Raw genomic sequence first — 20,635 nt, 5'->3', positions numbered from 1 at the left:
AAACCAAGACAGCGCTACTGGCCTACTCCGTTCACACGGCGCCAATTGTCGCGACAACTGAGATTCCGAGTTGTGGGGGGCTCGCTGGGCCCAATTGACTGTCCACAGTCTACTCCCGGAGACAGTTGAGTTTCGGGCAAATTCTCGGGACAGTTGTCCTGAAGTGTTTATTGACCGAACGAAGTGAGGTCTAAGATTCAAGTCGACGGTTTGGCATTTCTCTTAATGTTTATATATATATTATATATATATATATATATATATATATATTTATATGTTGCGCATTTACGGCGAAACGCGGTAATAGATTTTCATGAAATTTGACAGGTATGTTCCTCTTTAAATTGCGCGTCGACGTATATACAAGGTTTTTGGAAATTTTGCATTTCAAGGATAATATAAAAGGAAAAAGGAGCCTCCTTCATACGCCAATATTAGAGTAAAAATCAGACTATAGAATTATTCATCATAAATCAGCTGACAAATGATTACACAGATGTGTAGAAGCCAGTCTATTACTGTATTTATATAAGGTCTATAGTTTCAATCAAAGACATTAAAGAGGTATGCATCTTTTAACTGGGTTTACACCAAAGTTATTAACAAATTGGTTATAACTTAATCCTTATAGATTCTATTAGATTGAACGGAAGTTAACAAACACATATGTTCATCATCATGTGTATGATAAGTTATGTTCAATCTAATAGAATCTAAGAGGATTGAGTTATTAACATTTTTTAATAAATTTGGTCTAATCGCAGCTTTAAGGTCTTTGGTTTCAATATTTTGTTTTGCAGTCATGGTATTATTATGCGTGCCCATCAGTATCAATTTTCTCACATTCGAAAAAAACTAATTTAATAGGTGAATAAAAATAAACAAATGAACTAAATAATGCTGGAGATATTATAATATTTTTGATTCTAAAAAATTAATTTTCATCAGATAGAAAGATCGTCACGGAACTGGATGAATTATATCATATGAAATACAAATTCAAACGTGAACTGAGTTATTAACGTTTAAACCAGTTGACATCTGGTACTTGTGGATGAGAATACTGCGAGGTCTACTGTTCACAAAACTACTAGTACGAAGACAATAATTTCATGGCAGTCGCTTGCCTTATGACAATTGTCTCGCCAATGGGCATCGTATAAACTAGGCTTAAGGCCGAAGCCACACCTGGCATGCAGCGTTCGGATCCGATCACGGAGGAAAATGGCCAAAAATGGTACAATGCTGATCTGCCCTACAAAAACCTTTCCACCCCACAAAAATACAAATATCGAAAATGATAGGGCCGGGGACAGGTGTGGCCCCAGTTCAATTGCAAACGTGTTTTTCTATCCAACAGTTGAACACACCTATTTACCACTGGCGAGTATAACAAGATGATCCTACATTCAATCATTTATTTGGACGATTATTACAACATTATTTAACAACAGGCTTTCAAAAATAACTATCATTATGACAGATTTATAACCTATGCCAAGTTGATAGACGCGAATGTTGCTCAAGTGTAAAAATTGAAGAATGAAGGCAATTTCAATAAAGCAAGCCATGTATGAGACACTCATCAATATTTAATATGGAATTTGATATTAACTGATAAGGGTTTACAAGTAAAAATGATTTCCAATACATATTATTCTTCCGAATATAGACAGTCCGTTTGGATGTGATAACCAGGTGAGTCCTGAAAAAGAATAAAATATCCAATATTTATTTCTGATTGAGCATTCCAAGATGAAGCTTTTTTCAGATTTTATTACATTAATTTATTCAAGACTACCGTACTTATTTACTTATCAGAAATTATTTACAAAAGTGCGTTATTAAACTCAAATACAGTACTGTATTCCTTATCACTCGTGAGACCTGACTCCCAAAAATAAAAGCGTCGAGAAAAGATACCATAGGAAGATATCCCATGGTATAGGTCGTTTATGATCCAAATTTCAGATTATTTGTTAACTCAAGCCTATTACTGTCGACTATGTGTATTATTACTGTTTTGTTGGGGTGAGAGTGTAAGAACGGCAAAATATGAGAGACTACCATCGTCACATAGCTTCACGAAAAATAACCACTATAGTGAGGTCCACATTATAATGGCAGTGTACGATTGACAATACTGTTACTGTCCTTTTCTATCATACAACAAAACAGATAGCACTATCTCTCTCTCGTTTTGCAATGTTGTCTATTTGCCAGAATATTTTGTATTTACTTTTGACAGTGACTGTACAAAACTGAACAAACAATTCGCCAATTTTTTTTCTTAATTCTATCAAAATACTTGAGTACACAAGTCATATAATTGATTTAAAATGTACTTTTGAAACAATGAAATAATTTTTAAACATTACCGTATGAGAAACACAAATTAAAATACCTGAAATGACATTTTAAAAGTTGATAACTAACTATCCCAATCTTCATCCATGCTTCAGTTAGCCTAACCGTATAGGTTAGACCTACTCGTACCGGTATAAATAATATTGAAAAGTTATTTCAGAATTAATCCATTGAAATTACTCATTTTTGAATAGGATTTCTATTTTTCTATTTTTTAAAAAAGAAATTTGGATAGAATACCTACCAAAAAACTCAATTTCTTTTGTTTTGAAATTCAGATTGTTGTATCACAGCTTTTTAAATTAGCCGCCATTTCAGGTTTGTATAAAAATAAAAATCTGATCTCAGTTATAAAATAGAATTTTTGAATCAAATTATGAAAAAATATATTTTCTTGATTATTTTAAATTGAATTGATTATTTTATCAAGGAAATGATAATTATTATTAGATTAAATTTAATGGGATGAATTGAGTAACAGCTGTGTACAGTCAGTGGCAGAATGTAGAGACTTGGCAATGTTTTTCTCCTATCTTTCTCCACTGCGATTATAACGTGGACCTCACTATAGGACTCTATAGGACTATTGGCTTGAGTTGACAGTGGAATTTGAACATAAACTATCTTTTCTCTATGATTTTATTCAATTAATCTATAGATTGGCCCTAAGGAAAAACCTCACGAAGTTTGACGGTCTATTTCGGAAGCACTCTGTAAAATGATGATTCAGGTACAGTCCAGATCCGGTAGCTTTGCCTATCGGCGGAGGGCCACTAGACAACCATACTGCCCTTTCAAAAAAATAAATTGAAAATATATCTCTCCATAAGTAACAGATGCTCTTCTGTATCTTCTCAAAAGCAACGTGATTCATGCGAAAAGATACACAAGGATCTTTTTGGAGTAACGTCCTTTTAGCACAACACAGCCTATCAGCTGATATTCGTTCAACATGCTCAATCCATTGGAACTCTCTCAATAGTGAAGGATCTCTGTGTGTAAGGAGCTTCATCTATCTAGGGATTTAAGGCACTATCACCTAGATTTACAAATTTAAGTGGTAGTGTCTAAGGTCTCTGAAGCCTGACGTTAATATTACCCCCCGAACCATACCTTGCTTATATGTCGTTTATATGCTTATATTGCCTCTTTACGTAGGCAAAGCTACGGGACGTGTAAACTGTACTATTAGCCCCCTGTGGGTGGGGGAGCTTTGAGTCGATCATCGTACTCAAGAATGTGTTGAAACCCAGAATTCACCCACAGTATCCATGCTTGTCGTAGGAGGCGACTAAAATAAACATCAAGGCAACTCCAGAAGTTGCCTTGCCTCCAAACCCACGGGATGTGCCCCATCAGGGCAGTTTCAGAGGGGCAAAAAGAAAAACCCAAGAGACCAGAGATGGGTGAAACTCCAGGCACAAATGTGGGTCAAGAGGCTGAGTCGAGGTTGGCCGGACGCCCTAGAGGCCGTTTGGCGTCCCCTCTCTCAGCGGAAGGACCTACAAAAAGGCCAGGAGTGGAACTCACGCAGGTCACGAGGACTAGGATTATCAGTCTGCAGAGACTGTCTAGCATATCACACTGGGTTGCGACAAGGATTGCAACCAGGTGATGAATGGAATATTAGTATAGGGAAAAACTGGTTCTTGTAAAGGACATAGGTATTGGTTTGCCTAACTTAAGCTCCGGTTGACGTGTGGGGTTCTTAGAGCCTTTGGATCCTTGAATTCAAAAACAATAAACAATAAAGTGTACTATATTGAAAGAAAAGGTACATCCTTAATTTGAATGAATGTATTTATGTGGCAAAAACAAAATACACACCTGGTGAATGAAGTTAGTGTGTAAATCAGTAGCGGCCGGAACGGCCTTCTCTTGAACGGTGCCTTTCACGGTCACGGTCGCGGTCACGATCGCGTTCTCTCTCCCGATCACGGCGGGGCGGTCTCGGAGACCGCGACTTCCGAGATCCCACCAAATCTCGGCTTCTGCTTCGAGATCTGTCAAGTTACAACATAAACTAGACATTACAAAGCTATTACATGGAGTAGTTTCCATTCTTATACAAATCAAATGAACTTTTATTTCGCCATAATAAACATAATATAATGAAGATAATAATAATTAATACAAAATAATTATTATTGGAGTGGCCGTAGTCGAGTGGATCAGATGCTGGCTTTATGATTCAGAGGCCCGTGTTCAAATCCCGGCCGGGCAAGATATTTATCTCGGGCCACTCCCGTGTTTCGGATGGACACGTTAAGCCGTCGGTCCCGGCTGCCTAAAAAGCAGTCGTTAGGTCATGTCAGAGGCCCTGAAATTGATCAGCTGCGACCTTTAATGTATCTTTCCATAATCAACAGATACTCTTTTGTATCTTTTCAAAAGCGACGTGTTACATCCGAAAAGATACACAAGGAGCTTTAATGCATCTTTCCATAAGCAACAGATACTCTTTTGTATCTTTTCAAAAGCGACGTGTTACATCCGAGAAGATACACAAGGAGCTTTAATGTATCTTTCCATAAGCAACAGATGCTCTTTTGTATCTTCTCAAAAGCAACGTGTTACATCCGAAAAGATACACAAGGAGCTTTAATGTATCTTTCCATAAGCAACAGATGCTCTTTTGTATCTTCTCATAAGCAACAGAGGCTCTTTTGAATCTTCTCAAAAGCAACGTGCTGCATCCGAAAAGACACACAAGGAGCTTTTTGGGGTTACGTCCTTTCAGCACAACACAGCCTATCAGCTGATATTCGTTCAACATGCTCAATCCATTGCAACTCTCTCATTCATGAAGCATCTATGTGTAGGGAGCTTCCTCCATCTAGGGATCCACGGCACTACCACCTAGATTTACAAATTCAAGTGGTAGTGTCTAAAGGTGCGTACAGATATACGCGCCTCCAACACGCTCCGCACTCACTCCGATCATGAACGTTACGGGAGATGTTAGCTCCTCTCGCGTTCCACTCTTGCTCCCCGGTCGATCATCAATCGATCTGCTCGAGTGACGTTCGGTTGCGGAGCAGAGCGAAAGTCTGTATGCTCCTTAAGGCTCAAACTTACGCGACTCATGTCGAGAAGAGACTGAAACTCTAGTCTCTTCTCGACTCAGCATGTGTTTTAAAATGGTGACACTCAGACCAGTCGATTCTAGTCTCCGCGACCTCACGACTGTGTGAGACTGAGTCGAGCGTCGACTCGACATGTTGGTCGAGCCTCGACTTAGTTGTGTAGTACCGTGCATTTTTAATGAAAAAGAGGTTATGTTTTATCAGACGATACAAAACAGCATCTGATGCTTATGGAATGTTTTGAACTCATGGCTAGAGCACAAGATTTCTTTTTATAGCCACGCCAATTATTTAACAACAAATTATTTATTTATTTTCTTGTAAAACTTTTGTTAATTGGTGAATAAAATTTGATTTGAAAGTGATGTTCTATCATTTTAATAAGATCATTTAATCATTTTAATTCGCATGGTATGGAGTGTAGGTGTTTTCATTTCATTTTTGTACTTTGTTTCAGGTGATAATATTTCAGTTCCATTCCTTTATTACATCCTAGAAGTTGCATTCCTTTATTAAATCCTTCTATTCCTCTTTCATTTTGTTTTAGGTCAAATAAGAACGGTATTATTTCAATACTGTATTTCCATTTTTCTATTGAAGCTTTCTATTCCTTTCCTACTTTGTTTTAGGTCTGATAACAGCGGTATATTTAATCATAAGATCTATCATTCAATCATTTTAGATAAGACAATAATAAGAATTAAATAGGACAATATATTCATAATAATTATTATAAAATTTGTTACATGCTAAGTAGTGACGAATTGGATCTTACATTTTTAATAAAGTAAGGTTAGAAAATGGAGTAGCATGGAACTGAAGTAGTGACAATGAGCAAAAAAGTCATAAGGTCGAGAGACTGGAGTCGTACGATTTGAGTTGAGCCTAAAGGTACGTACAGATATACGCGCCGCGAACATGAGCAATTCACTTTTAATCAGCTGATGTCAAGCTGTATCTTACCTCTTCTGTAAAAATACAGATATAGTCAGCTGATTTAAAGTGAATTGCTCATGTTCGCGGCGCGTATAATCTGTACGCACCTTTTTGACAATAAATCTAGGTGGTAGTGCATTAGGTACCAAGATGGAGGAAGCTCCCTACACATAGATTCTTCATGAATGAGAGAGTTGCAATGGATTGAGCATGTTGAACGAATATCAGCTGATAGGCTGTGTTGTGCTGAAAGGACGTTTTTATAACTGTATCTTACCTTTTCTATAAAAATACAGATATAGTCAGCTGATTGAAAGTGAATTGCTCATGTTCGCGGCGCGTATATCTGTACGCACCTTTAGGTCTCTGAAGCCTGATGTTTCTGCAGACGTGAATATTGCCCCGCGAACCATACCTTGCCTATATGCGGTTTCAAGGTCACAGAGGCAAAGCTACGGGACGTGTAAACTGCACTATATTGAAAGAAAAGGTACATCCTTAATTTGAATGAATGTATTTATGTGGCAAAAACAAAATACACACCTGGTGAATGAAGTTAGTGTGTAAATCAGTAGCGGCCGGAACGGCCTTCTCTTGAACGGTGCCTTTCACGGTCACGGTCGCGGTCACGATCACGTTCTCTCTCCCGATCACGGCGGGGCGGTCTCGGAGACCGCGACTTCCGAGATCCCACCAAATCTCGGCTTCTGCTCCGAGATCTGTCAAGTTACAACATAAACTACTATAATCTACTTTCTAATAAAATTCCTTTCAAATTCATCAGTAATAAAATCACAAAAACTCTTTTAAACGAAATAAATCACTGGACTAAACAGCACATTTACTTCGCATTACCTAAAGTATAAATTCTAATAACCAAATATATATGTATAACAACCACAATTATGTAAAATCACAGAAAATTCATCAATTATTGTACTCGTATTAAAACCGAAATTCTTATCATATTTTTTATTCTTTATTTGTCTCCACGAATGTAATAGTTAATTTTCAGCTTTTGAACTCGCAGCAGGCGCTCAGGTTTCCTTGCCGGCTGTGCCAACAAGTAATATTTTTGTTCTATTGTAAAAAGCTTAAATTATTCGAATTGTATTGTATAATTTAAATTATAGTAAGTTTTATAATGTAATTTTGTTTTGGCAAATAAATTATTATTATTATAAACTAGGCATTACAAAGCTGTTACATGGAGTAGTTTCCATTTGTATACAAATCAAATGAAATTTTATTTTGCCATAATAAGCATAATACAATGAAGATACTAATAATTATTACAAAATTGAATAAAACATGAAGGCTGTTCGAAACACTTTTTCATTACTTAAATTGGATAATCTTTCAAGAAAATTTGAAATTTCAAGAAAAAATGAATGGCGAAAACCGCACATCGATATCACAAACCGTTTAGAAGATATTCGCATTAATATCAGTCATGTCTGAGACGTCGCCGAGGAAGGTAGCTAGAGTTGAGCGCTCCGTTATCTGTGTTCAAGCCACAACTTGACTATTGTGTATTATGTTCAATTCGCTTTGTTAAAGAGTGCTGTCGGTGGAATTATGCTATTTCTATCGGTCTGTTCCTGTTTGAATCTGTTGTATTGTGTTTCTCGTCTATTTTAATTTGACAATTTTACTGCGACTTTTTTGCTGAATTCGGTGGTCGTAGTTTTTGAATTATAAACATGTCTTCTAACTGTGTTGAATGTAAATCGAAATGTGCCGCACGTTCATCGATTTCTTGTAGTGACTGCAGTAGTTTCTGCCATTTGAAATGCGTGAATATGACCAAAGACGAACTGGATTTTATTATAAGTGAAAAACAAATTTGGCGTTGCCCACCGTGTGCTGCATCAAGAAGATCAAGTATGCAGGCTGTGAGTGATGCTGAAAAAGGTAAGGCCAGTATCTCACAGGTTATATTCATGTTAGAGGAAGCAAAGAATGATCGTAAACGTATGGAGAAGGAAATGAACACTTCGTTTGAATTTTTACATAATCTGGTTAAGGAACAAAAAGAAACGTTGGATAAACAGGCTATGAAAATGAGTGAATATATTGCAGTTATTGAAGAACTCAAACAGGAAAAAGTTAATTTGTCAAAGAAGGTGAAAGATTTGGAACTTAAGCTGGACGAGAGCGAGCAATACTCTAGATCTAATAACATAGAGATTCATGGTGTTCCGGAACAAGGAAACGAAGATTTGTATGAGACAGTCGCGGGTGTTTCGGCAGCTCTAGGTCACAAAGTGAGTAGGGAAGCCATAGACGTGTGTCATCGGCTGGGTAAGAGGAGTGATAACGCTGGTCCAGCAATAATAATTGCGCGATTCGTGAGGCGAGAAGATAAACTGAAAATATTGGAAAAAAGGAGAGTCAAACGTGATTTCAGTACTAATGACATTGGTCTCTCTTGTGCTACTGCTCCTGTTTACATCAATGAAAACCTCTGCTATGGACGCCGAAAAGTTTTTGCAGCTGCCCGACTAGCGAAGAAAGAAAAGAACTATGCGTACTTATGGATACGTAACGGGAAAATCCTAATGCGGAAGGAGTCATCATCCCCTGTACGTGAAATTCTATCTATGGAAGACGTTGCCAAACTGTGATGAGGGAGGTCAAGTAAGCTGTTATGTTAATTGCAAGGTGACGATTTATGTTTTTCATTTTATATATTAATATTCATTAATATGTCAACTGACTAATGAGTTCAATAAGTGATGATTCATTAATATCTTACCAAAATATAGATGACTCTTTTATTTTGATGAATTATTTTCTTTCTAATACGTGCGCAGATGGGCTAATTATCATGAATCAAAATATCAGAAGTCTGAGAGAAAATTTTGATCTTTTTTTAATACACCTAAATTCTTTAGATAAATTACCAGAAATTATAATCTTGTCGGAAATATGGATTGAAACAGCAGAACTAGGACGATATATGATTGATGGTTATAATCAGTTTTCTAAATGTAATGAAAACTATAGAGCTGGAGGTGTACTTGTATTTATATCACAAAGATTCTCCGCTATTGAAAATGATGTGACTATGACAACAGCCGATGTGATTAATGTCAAGGTCAATGTAGGTTCAGACGTTGAAATTACCTTTATCGTTCTGTATCGATTACATGCTTACTCAGTTATAGATTTCTTGAGTGAGTTGAATGGTGTTTTTGCGTGCGTAAGAGATAATAATGTTGTTTTTGCCGGCGACATTAATATATGTACTTTGAAACATTCTATTAATACTTTTGAATATCGGTCTTTATTGGCTAGCCATGGTTTCTATGAATTAATCAGCAAGCCAACTCGTGTTTTTGGAAATAGTAGCAGTTGTTTAGATCATATTAACGTAAGATCTAAACACGACGTTTTTTTGTTTGATTCAGATGTTGTGTCCTCTGGTCGTAGTGATCATGATATTTCCATTTGTAGTATTAAGCTGAAAGATCATTCAACTGATAAACTTAATAATCATTCTGTAAATAACAAAATTAATAGAAAGAAATTAAATTATGAACTGTTAAAAATAATCTTAGATCGGTGGACTGGTCGTCAGTTTATTCCGAGGGTGATGTAAATAAAGCGTTTAATATTTTTCTTGATGTTCTAAACGATAATATTGATAAAGCTACTGAATTGTTGGAATGCAAAAATAATTACAAGCACACCATTCTGAAACCATGGATGACACAGTCGCTGTGTGAAAGGCAAAGATATAGAAATAAAATGTATAAAAAAGTTAAGAAACGAATAGGTGATTTAAGATTTCAGAATTATTTTAAACGCTATTGTGATCGATTAAAAAGAGATATGGATTATAGAAAAGAGCAATATTACATGAATTTATTTAGTGTAAATAAAAATGATATAAAGAAACAATGGAAGACTATAAATGAGATATTAGGAAAAAAGTCAAAAAATAATAAAATTATAAAGATCAAAGCAGGGGTAAACCCTAGTGTCATTTTGGAAGATGAAAATAAGATTGCAGAGGAATTTAATAGTTTTTTTGTTAGTGTTAGTGATCAGCTGAAACTTAAATTAGATCCGCCAGATGATGAGATAAATAAAGAGTATAGGACTTTATTCAAATTGAAACGAGTGATGAATTCTTTCTATTTCTTTGAGACTACTGTTTCGGAAGTAGAAATGATTATAAATTCATTGGACTCGAAAAAATCTTCTGGGTTTGACAGAATATCTGCTTCTATTATTAAAGAGATTAGTAGTATAATTTCTCCAATACTTTCGTATTTGATTAATTTTAGTTTTATCAATGGCATTTTTCCGGAATCACTAAAAGTTGCTGTTGTGATTCCTCTTTTTAAAAAAGGTGACATTGTGATTTGAACAATTATAGACCGATATCATTACTTAGTGTTTTTGCAAAAATCTTTGAAAAGGCTATTAAAAAACGATGTATTGATTTCTTAAAAATAAATGGTTTTTTCTCTGAAAAGCAATTGGTTTTTTGGAAGGAAAATCCACAGAAGATGCGTTATTGAATTTCTGTGCAGATTTATATCAGGGCTTTAATAATAAATTGAGCGTGGGTGGTCTTTTTATAGATATAACCAAGCTTTTGACACTGTGGATCACAGTTTGTTACTGAATGTAATGTGGTTTGCGGGCTTCAGGGGTTTTGCTTGGAATTTTTTTAAAAGCTATTTGAATAACAGAGTCCAATGTGTTAAAATTAATAATGATGTATTTAGCTCCTTCAAACCAATAAACTGTGGTGTTCCGCAAGGATCGGTCCTTGGACCTATTCTTTTTTTGATATTTATTAATAGTCTTAGTAGTGGACCCTTTAGAGGATCACTTACTAGTTTTGCGGATGATACTGCTTTATGTTACAACTCAAAATCTGCTTTGGAATTGCAAAAGGATGTTCAGTATGATCTTCAGTTATTAAAATTGTGGTTTTCTTTCAATAAATTATCCCTTAGTAATAAAACTAAGTTTATTCATTCTCTTTAAAGGATAAAATTTCTTGTATCAAACCTTTGTATTATAAATGTAATATTTGTTTAAAGTCTGATATTGCAATTTTATATGATTTGAATTGTCATAGTTGTATGCTTATTGAGCAAGTTGATAAAATCAAATATTTAGGCCTTTTTATTGATAAAATTGTAATTGGAATGAGCATATTAACTCTATTAATAAATATATGTTATCTGCTATAAGAACATTCTACTACTTAAAGAATATTTGCCATGTAAATGTATTAAGGTTGATCTATTTTTCCATTATTGAAAGTAAGCTACAATATGGGATCACTTGTTGGGGAGGTATTTATTTCACAAATATCAATACACTTTTAGTTGCACAAAAGAAAATTATCAGAATAATGGCGCGTGTACCTAGAACGGAACATGCAATGGTTTTTTTAAACAATTTCATATTTTGCCATTAAGATATTTATATGTCTTTAGAGTTTTAAGAATATTTTTCATTAGAGGAGGAAATGTTCAAAGTAATGCTAGAGTTTACTCTAGTCGTTTGAGATTTCAAAATAAGGTCATTCTGTTGAAGGCTAATGTTGAAGCTTTTCGTAGGTTTTTTACTTTTTGTGCTTTAAAGTTTTATAATTATCTACCTTTCCATGTGTCCTCTAGTTTAAATTTAAGAATTTTTCTCAAGGAATTGAAATCTTGGTTGTTTTCACTAGAAGATGTTGAGTTTCTGTTTAGATAGTATAGTTACTTTTATATTGTATTTTGATATTATCATATTGCAGTGAATGATACATTATGAAGGGACAGTTTATCTCTTAGTACTCTTCAACATATTTTTTTCTCTTTATTATAAACATTTATCAAGTTTTTATATAATTTTAGCTAGGCTCTAAGCTACTCTTTCTTTATTTTCAGTGTGATGGTGCCTCAACACGTTTTTTCAAATGAGGTTACCTAACCACTTTATATTATTGTTTTGTAATGTTTTGTGTATTATTTATTATTGTAAATTGTAAAGTGTGTCAATAAATGAACTTGATGAACTTAATCAATACCACACATGTATTTCATTTCTGATTAGCATGGTACTGATTGATAATGTAAATCAATAATGTAATAGTTTTGGGCTATGCCTGTTGTCTTCTCCCAATCATATTATAATTATGATCTGTAATTGCCAATGAAATTAAATAAATAAATATCTTCAAAACGGTTTGAGATATCGATATGCGGTTTCCGCCATTCATTTTTTCTTCAAATTCCCTATCAAAGTCATGTATCGCATGACCACCTTCCTATTTAAAAAAAAAAAAATGAAGTTGCATTCAAAATGGCGGACCAGATTTTTAAAGTCATAGTGAAGTAGTATTTTCAATTAGAGTAAGATCCCCAATCACATCCACCTTGGAATTACATTTTTTGATGAGATTCTAAGCCGTTCTCATACTTTTTTCTCTCTTTTCTGCTTTGAATAGTATTGATTAATAATGTGAATATCTTCAAAACGGTTTGAGATATCGATATGCGATTTCCGCCATTCATTTTTTCTTGAAATTCCCTATCAAAGTCATGTATCGCATGACCACCTTCCTATTTAAAAAAAAATGAAGTTGCATTCAATATGGCGGACTAGTTTTTTTAAAGTCATAGTAGTTTTTTCAATTTGAGTAGGATCCCCAATCACACTCATCGTCAAATTTCCTTTGTGTGTGAGATATTAAGCCGTTCTCGGACTTTTCACCCACCCTGTATATTGACTACATTAATTACAGCAGTAGACTTCATTGCTCATAGTCGTCGCTTAGAAATCGGACCTTTATCGGATCAATAACACTGACCATGCAATGATGTTATTCTCCATAATTGTAAAACAGTACAATAAATTAAAAAATGAAATGTATAAATTACCTGCGTCCACTCTTCTTCCTTCTACTGTAAAGATAACGACGTAGTTCTCTGGAAATCGGCTTTAAGTGCATGAAATTGCAGAATCCACTCCTGGTGCACTCACTGTCAAATAGAATAATTATTTATTAGTATTCATTTACTTATTATTTTACAAAGGCGACTTTCTGGAAGTATTTTAAGCCTAGGTGATGATGATGGGATCAATGATAATACAATGAAGGTAGAGTAAGGTAATTAATTACCTTTGCAATTTTCTCATTATAAATATTGATTTATTTGTTGTGATTTAGTGATAATTAATTATTGATTAATTATTTTCAGGCCTATTGATTAATTTATTGTAGTTTATGATAATTGATAATGAATACAGTAATTATTGATTTCAAGTTTTCTAAAATTTATTGTTAAAATCTTATATTTAATTTCATTCTCATTCATTTGACATACTTTTGTTAGTATTTTTGATTCATTTAATTTCTATTTCTTATTATTTCACTTACATTACATTTCTTGTTTTTTAACATTTCTTCATACTTAATTCTTAAATACATTTTTGGATTGTATAGTGTATGATTGTAATGTGTGAAGGAGGCAAAATGGGTTTTTACCTGTTGCCTCCATGAATAAAATTATTATTATTATTATTATTATTATTATTATTATTAGAGTTATGAAAAATAAAATTATAGGTTATGCTATCCACTTGAATAGATTTAAGTCCACTTTTCAGTCCAGAAATAAACTAGAAATTTTGAATTAGATTTGATTAAAAACCGAGTATAATAGAATGATTGCATTCAATAAACTCTCAGAACTATTAAAGTAGAAAAGATAAAAATAAAGAACAATTTATTCGAAATCATACATCTGCTTATGGATGAGACTGAGCCTCGGTTGCACAAAAGCCTGTTAAATTCTAATTATAATTAAACGAGAAACAACCAGAGATGACTTTTTTGATTAGTTCTCGTGGCATTTAATCATGATTCAAATTTAACAGGATTTTGTGCAACCGGGCCTGAATGTTCCAACAAAAAATTATATTCATTTGAGTCCTAGAATTTCGTGTTTCACATGAGGAATTCAAACAATAGTGAGGTCTACGTTATAATGGCAGTGTTTGATTAGCAATGATATTGCTATCCTTGTCTATCATTCATTAAGGCGGATAGTGCTATCTCTTTCTCGCTTTGCTCTGTTGCCATCTTTTAACAATGTAGAATTATTAATTAATTAACAAAATATTTCATCTTGATTATGAACATTCATTATGAAATAATTGAAAAATATAATTTATTGCTTGAAAAATATAATTGATTATTTTAAACGAGAATGAACCGTTAATATTACATCAATAAGCCTGTATCAGCTACCGTCTTTATAGAAGGCATTAACAAGACAGAGGATCGGCAACGTTGTTATTGAAAAATATAATTTCTCGCTTAATAGGATATAATTGATTATTTAAACGAGAATGACATCGATAAACCTGTATCAGCTACCGTCTATATAGAAGGCATTAACAAGACAGAGGATCGGCAACGTTGTTCTCCTATCTTTCTCCACTGCCATTATAACGTGGACCTCACTAGTTATGAAATTCATGACTGTGCACAATTTGTAGATACCAATTCTATTGTAGGCTACTATATGTCTAGGAAATTTTTATGCAAGCACTATGTTCACTTTCTTGTTCAGGGATAGCCTACTTTTATGCACAAGAGATTTAAAAATATAATTATTATTTGAAATGTTAAAAGGGTAATTTGTTTTTCAATTTTTATGTATTATGCATTCAACATAATGAAGCAACATCACTTATTGACCTCTTTTTACTGAGATAAACTAATTATTCAACTTAAATAATCCCAATTACTCAATCAAATCTCAGTTTTAACAAATAATAGTGGTATTTCTAAATATTGATGAATCAAAACGAATTTTAAGCAATCATTTCAAATTCTCTACCTCTGCACCCAAGTTTACCATCAGACAGAATCTATGAATCTTATGAGACATTTAAAATTAAGGCCAGAGCATATTGAGCGTTTTTTCATGCGTTATTAGAGTTGTTAGGGCAGGCAGCTCTCCGATTGGGTAGGCGCCTTGAAACGCTTAATACGGTCTGACTCTAAGGATAGTTTCACATTCATTCGGTTCGTTTCGTTTTCGGTAAATTCCGATAAGTGTGAAACGGTAATTCGGTACCGAATAGAAACCGCATAAAACCGAACGCCCACTTGACTCTAATAAATTCCATCAGGTTTCAATTCTTTGCTAACAAGAGGTTACTTTCACACACTTTCGGTTCGGTTCGTTTCGTTTTCGGCAAATTCTGATAAGTGTGAAACGATGATTCGGTTTGAATTCGGTACCGAATAGCAACCGCATAGCACCGAACGCCCCCTCGACACGAATAGGTTTCATTATATTCGAATTCGTTGCTAGGGAAACAGGAAAAAACAAAGTCTTTTACAAACGCTTGCCTTTTATGTTTTTATTTTAACCTGATATCGTGATTATCTTTCTCAAAAATTTCCAAGTCAAAATCATATGGTCAATTCATTTCTGTTAGTTCACAGAAACATTTTTTTCTCAATGAATAGTTTGCTGAAAAAATATGAAAGATATAAATTAAAACTTAAGGTGCGTACAGACTCTCGCTCTGCTCCGCAACCGAACGTCACTCCAGCAGAGCGATTGATGATCGACCGGGGAGCAACAGTGGTTCGACCGGGGAACGCGAGAAGATCTAACATCTTCCGTAACGTTCATGATGGGTGCGTGGGCGGAGCGACTGTAGTTCGATGGTGGTACGAGGGCGGTACGAGGGAGGAGCGTGCTCGGTGCGGGTTGGAAGCGCGAACATGTGTACGCAGCTTTAGGCTACATGATTTATCAATGGAGAGAAGAGATGAAGTTTATATACCATGTGTCAAAACAAGGAACAAATTTTCAATTTAAAAAAATAATTTCTCTGAACATCCAAAATTAACATATTCAAATAATTCACAATTTTTAATTAACTTTAAAATTTTTTTGTTCAAGAGATAACGTCTTACAATTTAACACCAGCTGTTATATTTAAATATACCAGCATGAACTGTGAAAATCCAAACACAGCTGTGTTTGAGAAGAAAATACATAATTAGAGCCGTACGAATTAAAACCTGACATGTATGAAAGCCTCATTCGTTTTCGGTAACGAACCGAACCGAATCGAATGAAACCGAAAGCGTGTGAAGCTAGCCTAAGGCTGAAGATACGTCAGTAATCGGCATTTTACTGTCTTTCTAATACGATTTACCAGCGTTTTCAAGTACTGTAGATTATGATTGTTAGGGTTGAATATGAATATTGTAAAGGTTCTCTAAGGGCCGGTTTCCGAGCTCGGGATTTAGCTAAGTTCTAGACTTTAAACAGCTGGAGTCAGAAATTTAGCTTTCCAAAACGGGGCGTAGTCGCAGTAAATAGTTGCAGCAAAATAAATCTTTATTTTCCCATTTCTAAAATTGGAAACGGTTTTCCTTAACAAAATGAAACATTCCTAAATAATTCAAAATAGCTTAAACTTCAGTCCATTTTGTCTTTATTACTTTCCTTGCCCTATTACCATAGGTAAGGAAAGTATTGCTTTCCGAAAAAAAATTAAGGTACCCCAATTTCTACATTTCTATACGTTTCAAGATCCCCTGAGTCCAAAAAAATGGTTTTGGGTATTGGTCTGTATGTGTGTGTGTGTGTGGTGTGTGTGTGTGTGTGGTGTGTGTGGTGTGTGTGTGTGTGTGTGTGTGTGTGTGTGTGTGTGTGTATGAGTGTATGTGTGTCGTGTACACGATATCTCATCTCCCAATCAACGGAATGACTTGAAATTTGTAACTTAAGGTCCTTTCACTATAAGGATCCGACACGAACAATTTCGATCGAATGCAATTCAAGATGGTGGCTAAAATGGCGAAAATGTTGTCAAAAACAGGGGTTTTCTACCTTTCGCGATTTTCTCGAAAACGGCTCCAACGATTTCGATCAAGTTTATACCTAAAATAGTCATTGATAAGCTCTATTAACTGCCACAAGTCTCATATCTGTAAATATTACAGGAGCTCTGCCCCATCTATGCAAAGTTCGATTTTGGGTTCCCAATTATCAGGCTTCAGATACAATTAAAACAAAAAAAAATTAAATGGAAAAGATTGATCATGAAAATCTCTACAATTAATGTTCAGCAACATTTTCACCTAAAATTGAAAATAAGCTTGAAATTTGAGAAAATGTTATTATTTCAATTGCAAACTGTTGGCAACTGTTGATTCTATTAAATCATTCACTATGAAGAGATAGCAGACTTCGTGTGTCTGCAGCGCTATTGTACTGTCACCAGCTGTCTCAGATCTTAGAATAGTAGATTGATATGCGCGGGAACACTAGCGTCAGGTGATCAATTTTCATAACGGCAAGAAAAGTTGTGTGAGTCCGCCACACCAGATTTTTTTATTTTGTGTTCAATTTCCTAGTTTTTCAAAATTCAATTTAAACCTGACTTTCCTTGGAGGAAGGAAGGTGTGGAGGAACAGTTAGGAAAGGGAAGTGTAGATCAGAGTCGGCCATCTTGGCATACACAAAACATTGATTTTGTCATGCAAGTGAAACCGCCTATTTAGCTGATTGATATCAGCTAAACAGATATCATTCTAACAGCTGGTTTGATTGGCGTTATTTTTGATACCGGAATGTTTTTAAAAAGGCTTAGGCTTTTTTTTACATTTTATGACCAAAAATATTAACTAAATCCTCAAAATTGCTTTATTACAGTCATTGAAATATACGTCTCTTATGAGAGTGAACGATCGAGTATTGTTGGAAGTTAAGTAAGAGAACTATTTCAAGATTGAATCTGTTTTTTGCTTATAAGAATTCAAATAATAGCGCTTGAAGGTGTGTATGCCAAGATGGCCGAACGCACTACACTTCCAATGCATGGGAAGCATAGGTAACTGTTCCTCCACACCTTCCTTCCTCCAAGTGACTTTCACTTTGACTACGACAACGCTCCGTTTCGGAAAGCCAATTTTCTGACTCCAGCTGTTTAAAGTATAGAACTTGGCTGAATCCCGAGCTCGGAAATCGGCCCTGAATCATTTCATTCTTAAATTGAAACACCTAAACAAAGAAACAAAAGAAAATCTCATACTACCATAACAAACCTTTCTACAGTATGCAGCTAGGAATAATGCCTTTTTCAAGATTCTTTATTGCCAGAACAACTTTACATTGTATGAGCACGTCAAAAAATAATAACAATAATATAACACTTGTGAAATAAAAGATAAATAATTATGATATAAAATTAAGCATATGATAAAAGAAATCGTATAATATATGAAGATATTACAATAACAATTTGTCTTATTATTTTGCCTTAGTCTTAGGAACAAACTACAATTCATATTAATAAGTTATTCAGTTTTACCAAAAATTAAAAGGTAAATGTTGCATCATGAGCATTCATAATATTGTAGACTGAAAATACTTATCTACCGAATAGTATGCACTCTCTGTCAATTTATTTTTTAAAATTTGTTTGAATTCATAGATTGGCAGCTCTCTCAATTCTAAAGAAAGATTGTTATAAATTTTGGCTTGTTGAAAAATATGGCTATTTCTTGTCTTGGAGAGTCTAATTTGAGGCAGTGATAGATCATTGCCACGTCGGGTGGAGTAAGAATGATTGGCTCCCAGACGCGGAAAAGATTCTATATTCATTTTAACATATAGCAAGGTATGAAGAATAAAGAGAGAAGGGTTTTATATATTTTCCCCAACTGATAAATAAGCTGAGATGTATGTAAATCATTCAGAACAGAGTTTTTTCTTTTCTGGTTTTAAAATTTTACTGAATAGATAATAAATACATACCCCATCTCATACTGACGACAACAAGCTTCTCTGAAATCGGTGACTGGACTCAACTCAGCATACACCGGTCGACCGCCAAACCATCTGTTATTCAAATCAGCAACTGCTTTCTCAGCGTCTTCTTCTCGGCGAAACTTTGAATACAAACCAGCAAGCAAATAAAATATGCAAAATATTTCAAATATAACATTTACTGGTGATATATGAAGTCTTAGATCAAGGCTGTTAAGCTGGAGCAGTAAAATTAAAATTTATAGGACAGTGCTGCGACCAGTAGAAAAAACTCCATTCTACTCTGGAATACGTTATTTTAATTAATTACCTGCAGCCATCAGAAATCTAGATTCAATAAACAAATTCAAACTAACAGTCAGAAAAATGCTAGTAGAGAAAGCCCTATACTCTGCTGCCTAATTTTAATTTGTGAAAAGGGGCTGTAGAGTGTAACTTAACTTTTTGTGACTTACATTTCCATGTGAATTTGATGAGATACATCATAGAGTATATTTATTTATTTTACTTCCAAGAAGTTAGAACTAAGTCTTTTAAATATAATTTTGTTCTACTATTGACATGTCACCAGTCAAATGAGTGTTAGGCTACTCAAAAATTGATGTAATGTGACGATAAATAAATGAAGTTAAGTGGTGATGTATGCTTGTGAAACATGGGTGTTGACAAGTTGTGACAAGATGCTGCTGAATCGATGGGAGAGGAAAATCCTAAGAAGAATTTATGAGCCACTTTTTGAAGCTGATAGGTGGCGACTCAGGAAAAATGATGAGCTCTATAATCTGTATGGGAAACCGAGCATTGTTACTGAAATTAGAAGAGCTAGAATTGGTTGGTTGGGCCATGTGGAACGGATGCCGGAAACCCGTACAGCGCGTATGTCTCTGTATCAGCAACCAGGGGGACAGAGAAAGCGAGGCCGACCACGCCGAGATGGTAGGACGTCGTGGAGGCAGACCTTCAATCCTTGGGCGTAAGAAGGTGGAGACAGCGAGCATAGGACAGAGATTCATGGAAAAGGCTTGTGGAGGAGGCCAAGGCTCTTCAATGCCCGTAGAGTCAATGTAGTAGTACTAGTAGTAGTACCATAGAGAAACAATAGCATAAGTAGATATCGCATGGTATAGGGCGTCTATGTCGCAACTTTTACTGTTATCCCAAGCCGATTACTGTCGATTATTGTAGATTTTTACTGTTTTGACCGCGTAAGGGTGTATAAACGGCACAATATGAGAGATTACCAGCGTCATAAAGCTTCACGGGAAAGAACTACGTGGACTATAGGCTTGAGATAACAGTGAAAGTTGCGACATAAACGCCCTATACCATGCGATATCTACTTATACTGTTATTTCTCTATGGTAGTACGTAGTACTAGGTGATATAAAGAAAATGACATTTTATGGAAATTAACCTACTCAA

The 20,635-nt window shown here is 34.8% G+C and overlaps 1 protein-coding gene across 1 annotated transcript in view; it reads right to left on the bottom strand.

The window, feature by feature from the left end:
- Positions 1-1,572: 1,572 nt before the first annotated feature.
- Positions 1,573-20,635, bottom strand: part of LOC111058080 (splicing factor U2af 38 kDa subunit-like) — a gene marked incomplete at its 5' end in the record, with an annotated part of 38,137 nt that continues 19,074 nt past the window's right edge. The window contains 4 exon segments of the mRNA XM_039429238.1: positions 1,573-1,705; positions 4,195-4,370; positions 13,286-13,387; positions 19,202-19,335. Of these exon segments, the coding sequence (XP_039285172.1) occupies positions 4,220-4,370; positions 13,286-13,387; positions 19,202-19,335 (387 nt within the window).

The sequence above is a fragment of the Nilaparvata lugens genome, chromosome 5 (assembly GCF_014356525.2).
Source record: "Nilaparvata lugens isolate BPH chromosome 5, ASM1435652v1, whole genome shotgun sequence".
Classification (NCBI taxonomy): domain Eukaryota; kingdom Metazoa; phylum Arthropoda; class Insecta; order Hemiptera; family Delphacidae; genus Nilaparvata; species Nilaparvata lugens.
This window is presented reverse-complemented; position numbering and strand designations above follow the sequence as displayed.